An 8593-nucleotide genomic window follows, 5' to 3' on the forward strand; every position below is an offset into this window, starting at 1 on the left:
CATCTGCCGAGGCAGACCGTGGCCCAAGGAGACAGAAGCACAGATCATATATAAAACTTGAGGGAATACAAGGTTTATATTTTACTTAAGATTTTGTTTATTATGAAAAGAACGTTGGAAGAACTAGTTTTAAAAGAATTTGTAAAATTGGAAAGTCCTACACATTTCTATAGGTAAATTTTACCCATTCTTTGCAGATTTGGTTTACTTCAGTTAAATTGCAGGAGTATCGAATCAGAATGTGCTTTGTGATTATTGTGCTAATCCAAGGAATTTGACATTGGTTAACAAGGATGCAAAGTGTTAACAGAATAATTTCCTCATGATTTTCTGCTAGAAAACAGTTTTTGTTTCTATCAATTACTGCAAGTCATAAAGGTCTTGAACTAGTTTACCTGTTCCAGATGATTGCCCAACCACAATATTTAAATTATGTTCTTTTTCAAAAAGCCTTAGGTTTATGTCTAAGGTGACAGGATCAACACCTTCCGAAAGTAATCATTTGGTCTCGTTTTTTGGAATCATCAAGATGTTTGATATGTTAGTAGTGGTGTTAACTTTGACCTCTCAAGGATACCATTTTTGCCAAGTCTGTTAACGTTAGGTTTACATAGCTTTTTACATTGATCTATTTACCTTTTGGATTATTTTGATTGACATCTGTTGCTGGATCCTGCAGTGGTGTAGGATACATGTTTTTTTTCCTGAACAAAGAGGGGTGTTAGTCCAAACTCTCCGTTATGTCCTTTACACTTAACCTTTAATGTGTGAAAGCCTTTCTTCTGCAAGTGGGTAGCTCTTTACCGTGAAAAGTAAAAGTAAAGCTCTTTGGGGTCACCGGAATTAAAAATGTACTATCTATACTAAGTATAAGCCCTTTACCATAGCTAATATAATAAAGGGCTTTGAATAGCTACTTTCCTTAATAAATACATCTTCAGAAAACAAAGCAAGCATCTCAGTATTTCAGGAACATCTGGATGTAAACTTTTCTTTCCACTTACTGCATAAATAATGACAAGGACAATGGCTTTGAAAGTGCCTGTAATGCATCTTAACACATTCTGCTATCTTGGTGTGAAGGGTGGTATTATCCTTTTAGAGTTATCAGGTTTTTAAATAAACAATTATTGCTTTACCACCTACACAAAGTAAACAATTACTTAAGTTCTTCTATTTCTAATTGAACTAAATAATACAATCAAAATCAGTGCAGAGTAATACTCCAGATATAGCTGTGTTCCATCATTCTCTCCCTTATGTCAGACAGGAAGAAAAGCTATCTGCTCCCAAAGCCACAGGTATGCACAAACAACACCCGTTCAAGGCTGGCGGTGTGGTGCTTTGCTTACAATGTTCATTTACTATCTAGAACTTGAGCAACAACTGGTTAACAAAAAAACAACAACAACAACAACAAAAATACTTTATCAAAAGGCCATGGAAGACGTTTTGGAGTAAATTAAAAGATAGCTTTTAAATATATTTTCATTTTACTAAATAAAAATATATAACCGTTAATGTTAGTAATGTTTAAGAAAGTTTTAATTAAGGTATTTACACATTTTTTGTGCAAATTCGAATGATTTGATTAAAGTTAGATGGAGATGTTGATTTCATTTAGTCAATCCTGTTTATCAGGGGCAATTTGCAGCAGAAAACAGGAAAGCTGAAATGTTTATTGGTTGTTTTTTAACAATATATCAACTAAATGAAAAGAAAACAGTTATGATTAGTGGGGGATAATATGCGTAATATGGAAAAGTCTTTATGTTTGCATCTTTGCTTTAGATAATATAGTAATATCACTTCTAAAATCAAGCTTGCTTTCTATGTACTTGAATTTCTTAACCATGCGGTAGTTCTGTCTAAGGTTTTGCACATCTTATCAGTATTTGTCAGAGGAAATGTTAAAGGCTACCTAGTTGGGTTTTCTTTTTGAATTGAATTAAACATTTCCTTCTTCAAATATTTATTGTTATGGATCCATAACCTCCACAGCCCTTGTTTGTACACTAATGATTGCAAACTCAAAGCTGTAGTTATCCATGTTTTTTGTAGTTGCGACTTTCTTTTTATAAAATTTTCTAATGATCTTCTTGGATACAGCATATTTTAAAGATCAAGCCTCTTTACCAATAACCGTTATTTATCCTCCCATTTTGGTTTAATACTGTAATTGTCTGACATACGGAATTTGAGGTTTTAATGAACTGGAAGCTTTTATCATAACAGGTTAAAAGCAACAAATGTTTCAAATATAACACAATATATTAAAAAACCTATACAATGGATGTTTTTTATTGAATGAAACAATTTTATTATTTGACAATATATTAGCTCAATAGGATTTAGGATTTTTCATAAATAAGGAATATTTACTCATTTATTTTATTCTTTTCTAAATTTATTTATAGATCCACAGTGGAAAGTATAGTTTTTGTACTTAGTGCTTATGTATATAAACACCTACATAAAAACTAATTCCTTTTTTGAGTAACTTAGGGAGGATAATCAGAAAATTGTTAATTTAGATGATGTTGAGACATTAGTTACTTTGAAACTGTTACAACATATCTAATTTATTTAGCTGGCGTTTACACATTTACTTCCATTACTTGATTTCAGATAACATGTATGCAAATTGTTGCCCAAGTTTCACCCTTACATTGTCAAAGAATCCTGAAACTTTGATTCGACCACTTTATGTATTTTTCAGGTTTCCCTTCACTTTACTGACGCATGCATTACAGCCACACCCCTTACAATGAATGAACTGTGTTGAAATATGACGTAACAAGTACCTGGAAGAAACTGGTGTGGAGTCAAATAGACAACATTGCCCTGATTTCATACGCCCACAAGTGTGATGTTAGGGAGAACAGGAGTGACTGATCTTAGTATGGAGGAGGGGGAAATGTTTTAAAATGAAGAAATATGAGGAGGTAAACTTTGTTCAAAGGAGAGGCTTAGTGCTGGAGGTCAGAAAAGGGTGAAAGTGGACAGAGGCTACCTGCAGGATTCTTCCATATACGGTATTCATCAGAGCTCAGAGCCAGGCTTGTGAGTTTCTCTCACTGCGTGAGTTAACAGTGCAGGGAGTGCCTACTGTAAGCATGATTGTGCTGTAATACATGCATTAGTCATGCATTCTGCTGAGTTTTGAAATATCTTAAGAACTGAAACATATCACCACACTAAGGGACTTCATTTAGGTAATCTATATCATGTACATAAAGATACAATGAAAGATGGGAAGGAAGTTGCAGCAAATGCTTTTTTATTTTACAACCACAAAAACACAGGCAGAGCCTTAAAAAGAGAGGTTTATTCATTTCCTCAGAGTGGTCACATGATCTGAGCTTTGCATTTTTCCCCCCCATGTGACGCCTTCCAATATCTCCTTATATGGACGTCATCCAACAGTCCTCTTAAAGGGATGGTTGTCCTGTCCTGGGTCTATACTTGGTGCCTCTGTCTAAAGCAGGATAATGCCTTTCTGAAAAGCCAATTCCCTGATCAGCTCACTCAGCCCGCCTGGAGGCTGTTTAGCTGTGGTCACTTCCTACGTGCGTCTTTAACAGCAGCAGAAAAAAAAGTTCATACAAAACCATCCTTCCTGTCCCTACTTGTGAGCTAGTTTCCATATATCCTTATTAGGAACCCTTTATGGTTGAAAGAATTCCCAGTGTCAGTTTATTAGTCTTACTCCAGTGACCTAATTAAGTTAAACCCCTGCCTCTTATTCGCATAAGGAAGACTGTAATATATGTTGTAAAATTCCATTTCAGAGTTAATTCTTACCTGAAAGCACTAGAGGTTGTGGAAGAACAATACACTAAGCAGTTTGACATTTTTGCAAAGAACATGCATAGTAAAATGACTCATACAAAGTTTGAATGTCAGCTCAGTTATTTCTTATCACTCATAAAACTGATGGATGTTCCCTGCTCACCTATTACTCAAGTGATGACAGATAATGAGATTTACAGCCTGCTGAGTTTTGATGTTGACACACCTCAAATTACCCACATCTGTCACTCAAATCTCTTGCAGTGTGTAAATCCTGGGTGGTTCCAGACAGCAGCCAACAGGGGCCAGTTCCCCTCGTTGAACTAGTCCCGACCTCTTTTTTGGCCCTCGTATTAAATGCGCAATACAAAAAAAAGTTCCTAATTTTTTATATGCCCTGGCATGGAACAATTTAAATAACTGTTTTTCTATTTCTACTGTTTCCTTTTTTCAATAATGATAAGTTCCACTTTCAGCTCCTGTCATATTCAGACAGAATCACAGTTTTTATCTGCTAAATCTTAGGTGGCTGTTTGGCCCTTCTCGTATTTAATGAACCATCACCCTGTTTTTGTTTCATTCTTTTGTTCAGTGCCTCAATAAATTTGGTCTGTAACCAACATTGATATGAATGTGTATGTTGAAATCTTGCATAAACAGAGTGTAGGGCTTCTTGTCTTTCATTAATCCAGAGATTGCAATTTCTCAAAAAGTGTTGACTTGTTCTACAAATAAGAGTATCATTGTATCTGCAGTTAGTATTCCATGTCAAGTTTCAAACCTCCAAACATGTTGTGTACCAAAATAATACAGTATAACCATAATGATAGCATTATATTGAAGCAAGCAGTATGTTAACAATTTAGGCAATATTAATATTTTTGCCTATACAAATACTAGATACTGATTTACGCCCCATCTTTGTACCCTTCTGACATAATAAACATTAAAATCATAAAGGTGATGAAGTAATAGAGAATTTTGCCCACTGACTTTTGACCAACAGGATAAAATAAACTCTTAAAATAAATGTTTTATAGTTCAACTTTTTCTCTTTTTTTTATCGTGGTGCTTTTCCCTGCACTCCCATGTCAGGGAGCAGAGCCGGTATCTGCAGGCGCCACACCCATTGGATGCAGCGGAACCAATCAGGAGGCGCGGAGAGGAAAGTTTGCCTTATATGGAAAGGGGCCGCAGCTCGGGCGCAGATAAAGTCCTGCGAGTTGCCTTCACTGTAGTCGAGCTCAGACATTCGAGAAGTGCACACCTCACGCAGGCACAGAGGACCTCATTTACAGTGGTAAGACCAACAGCTTTTAGGGTTTTTGCTTATTGTTTCTACTTTAATTCAGCGTTTTTTTCCCCCGAGACTGTGTTTCACGCAGCTGTTGCTTCAAACGTAAAGGTTGTTTTATTGTTTAAAATATCTTAACTTGAGGTCGGGGAACAAGTGATGCCGGTGTTCAGCTTAGTAGTTGCTGTTTTAAATGGGTATTTTGCTCTTTGCTTTAAAATGTTTGAAATGTACCTTGGTTGTGTATGTAGCACGTTTAGATAAGTGGTTAATTTCTCTGCAAATTTATTTAAAATTTTTACATATACGAATGTATTAAAAAGCGGAGGTGGGTTTTATTTTTTGTCCTGTCAAATGGCCATCTCTCTGCATCACCTTACTGCTGGCTTTGACTTTGGAAGATGGCTCATTAGTTCATGTACATGTCTTTGGATGGTTGACTCATTCCTAGTAACCACAGTGCAGGGAGTGGTCGCATGTCGGTGTCATCTGAGGCTGGCGGTGACACCCGGGATGGTTTCCGGGCAGGTCTGCCGCTGCTGTCTCCAGGCTGCCCTCACTTTTTTCCTTATATGGTCATGTCCAGAGAAACTGCCTTTTGTTTCAAGGCTCTGGATTTGAATTTGGATCTGCTCAACTGCGACATCTAGCGTATAGTGGCTGTAACGGCAGGTTTTTTGTTTTAACTGCATCTAAAAAATTTTTTTTTTCCTATCCTAGAAAAAATGGAAGACGAAATTGCTGCCCTCGTTGTTGACAATGGCTCTGGAATGTGCAAAGCTGGCTTTGCAGGAGATGATGCTCCACGTGCTGTATTCCCCTCCATTGTTGGCCGCCCCAGGCATCAGGTACACACTTTATTTTCTACAGATCAGCTACATATGATCACAACCTTTAAACAAGCATTGACACTGATTCTCTCCCTCTCCAGGGTGTGATGGTTGGAATGGGCCAGAAGGACAGCTATGTCGGTGATGAGGCACAGAGCAAAAGGGGAATTCTAACCCTGAAGTACCCCATTGAGCACGGTATTGTGACTAACTGGGATGACATGGAGAAAATCTGGCATCACACCTTCTACAATGAGCTAAGAGTTGCCCCTGAGGAGCACCCTGTCCTGCTCACTGAAGCCCCCCTGAACCCCAAAGCCAACAGGGAGAAGATGACCCAGGTAACTAGTGCCACAGCTCTTGCGATCAAAACTTCCCTCATGGGTGGGGTTTGACCTGTAAGCATTTCTCTGCTCAGTCTTCAAATGCGTCCTGTTCCTTTGAACTTCTAGGTTTCCTCTCCTTGAGCTGAAAGCTTCTTCTCTTCAGATTCTTCAGGTGTCTGTTTTCCTGCACTGAATCAGGAATGATTTGTAGCAGCATGGGGCCTGCAGTTTTTCAAATTTCTTACCGGCTTAAGATGAGAATTGAAACTAATGTGGTTTTTCTGCATGTCTGGACTCTTTACTTAGCACCTTAATAAAAAAAAAAAAAAAAACTAAAGCTATGTTTTTGGCTAACATAATAACTTAAGTCTTGACTGAAATTGACTAAGTGCTAATTTCTCCTTCTAGATCATGTTTGAGACCTTCAACACACCTGCCATGTATGTAGCCATCCAGGCTGTGTTGTCTCTGTACGCCTCTGGTCGTACCACTGGTATCGTCATGGACTCTGGTGACGGTGTGACCCACACAGTGCCGATCTATGAAGGATACGCTCTGCCTCATGCCATCCTGAGGTTGGACCTGGCTGGCAGGGACCTCACAGACTACCTCATGAAAATCCTGACTGAGAGGGGTTACAGCTTCACAACCACAGGTGAGCATTAATGCATCAACTCTTTATGGGAAAGTGGCCCTAATAGTTGGAGCGCTGAATAATCCTTGCCAAATATCTTGTCCCTCAGCTGAGCGTGAGATTGTGCGTGACATCAAGGAGAAGCTGTGTTATGTTGCTTTGGACTTTGAGCAAGAAATGGGAACTGCTGCTTCCTCCTCTTCATTGGAGAAGAGCTATGAGCTGCCTGACGGTCAGGTCATAACTATTGGAAATGAGAGGTTCCGTTGCCCAGAGTCTCTTTTCCAGCCTTCCTTCCTTGGTGAGTTGCACGAGGACACCTATGTTTAGAATAAACTAACCTTGGAAGGGTTTCTAACAAATCATCACTCTTTGACAGGAATGGAGTCCTGTGGCATTCATGAGACTACCTTCAACAGCATCATGAAGTGTGACGTGGATATCCGTAAGGATCTCTATGCCAACACTGTCCTGTCTGGTGGAACCACCATGTACCCAGGCATTGCTGACCGTATGCAGAAAGAGATCACTGCCCTAGCACCCACAACTATGAAGATCAAGGTAAAAATGACTGTCAAAAGTCTTGTGCCATTTAAAACATTGTTTGAAAGTTCCCTTTTTTAACAACACTCCTCTCTTCACAGATTATTGCACCCCCAGAGAGGAAGTACTCTGTATGGATTGGAGGCTCCATCCTAGCTTCCCTGTCCACCTTCCAGCAGATGTGGATCAGCAAGCAGGAGTATGACGAGTCTGGCCCAAGCATCGTCCACAGGAAGTGCTTCTAAACAGACTTTTCAACTCCAAACCCTCCCCCTTTTCAAATAAACACTGCTCCAGTCCAAACAGGCTCTGCATACCTGCACCGACACACTGTGTGCTGAGTCGACACCTCTTCCATTCTGTCATCACTATCGCTCTGGCACTATGGCCCCCTGATGGGGGTAAAACTCTACAGGAAGTAAAGAGCATCCCTGGTGCTGTGAATGTGTGGAAAAACATGTCAGTTGTGTAGGTCATTCCAGATGTCTTATGTTCACCACCTTATTTGCCTCTATGAAGGTTTATTCTGTTGGGCTTTTTGCCCAACAGATCTGTAGTATTGCTTAATATGTAAGTTATGTAATCTGAACTTGTGTTTTGTTTTTGTACCCGGCCTTAATATTTGGTCCAGTTTGTCATCCTGCAAAGAACAAGGCTCATACCTTGTGTTGAGGTGTATGAAGGTTTGTGCATGGAGTGTCAAACCTCCCGTGTACACAACAGCCCAATAAAGCGCACATGTCTGAGATTCTTGTCTACTGGGTCTTGTATGTAAAGAGTACTTCTGTACAGTTATAGTTGGCATTAATGATTGCACTGCTGCTTTGAGGGCATGAGGTTCTGTATTGTAAATTTAACTCGGGTGAAGGGGAATTTCTTCTTGCAAACTATCAACTGCAGTGTAAAACTTAAGCAAGGTTTTGTTTTTTTCGGGGGGAGGGGTCAACTAAAACCTACAGAATTTAAATGCAGTGGGAACGTGGTACCTAATTGGCTTTTAATTTTAAAAGCTTTACTGTAGACTAGAAATCCATTTGGCATATGGTGTAGCATCTGTATTTGTCAAACGTAGCTGTACAGTTTTAGCCATATGGTCCTAAAAGTAATGGCTTTGTTTAATCCAGTCTTTCAGCTTAAGTTCCCTAAAGTATTTCCACAGGATGTTTAAGCTGTA

The 8593-nt window shown here is 39.0% G+C and overlaps 1 protein-coding gene across 1 annotated transcript; it reads left to right on the plus strand.

Annotated features, from left to right (window-relative positions):
• Positions 1-4982: 4982 nt before the first annotated feature.
• Positions 4983-8167, plus strand: LOC107096517 (actin, cytoplasmic 2). Its single transcript, XM_015393198.1, has 7 exons — positions 4983-5092; positions 5807-5934; positions 6018-6257; positions 6651-6897; positions 6986-7177; positions 7256-7437; positions 7521-8167. The coding sequence occupies exons 2-7, from the start codon at positions 5812-5814 to the stop codon at positions 7662-7664; spliced, it is 1128 nt and encodes a 375-aa protein (XP_015248684.1). The 5' UTR covers positions 4983-5092; positions 5807-5811; the 3' UTR covers positions 7665-8167.
• The last annotated feature ends 426 nt before the right edge of the window (positions 8168-8593 follow it).

This window comes from Cyprinodon variegatus, unplaced genomic scaffold, assembly GCF_000732505.1.
Source record: "Cyprinodon variegatus isolate N-32 unplaced genomic scaffold, C_variegatus-1.0 Scaffold629, whole genome shotgun sequence".
In the NCBI taxonomy this organism is placed as follows: domain Eukaryota; kingdom Metazoa; phylum Chordata; class Actinopteri; order Cyprinodontiformes; family Cyprinodontidae; genus Cyprinodon; species Cyprinodon variegatus.

Excerpts from the sequence above, each read along its gene's own strand:
- LOC107096517 (XM_015393198.1), top strand. The coding sequence starts at position 5,812 with ATGGAAGACGAAATTGCTGCCCTCGTTGTTGACAATGGCTCTGGAATG. Across the intron at positions 5,935-6,017 it reads TTGGCCGCCCCAGGCATCAG|GGTGTGATGGTTGGAATGGG; the intron begins GTACACACTTTA and ends CTCCCTCTCCAG. Across the intron at positions 7,438-7,520 it reads CCACAACTATGAAGATCAAG|ATTATTGCACCCCCAGAGAG; the intron begins GTAAAAATGACT and ends CTCTCTTCACAG.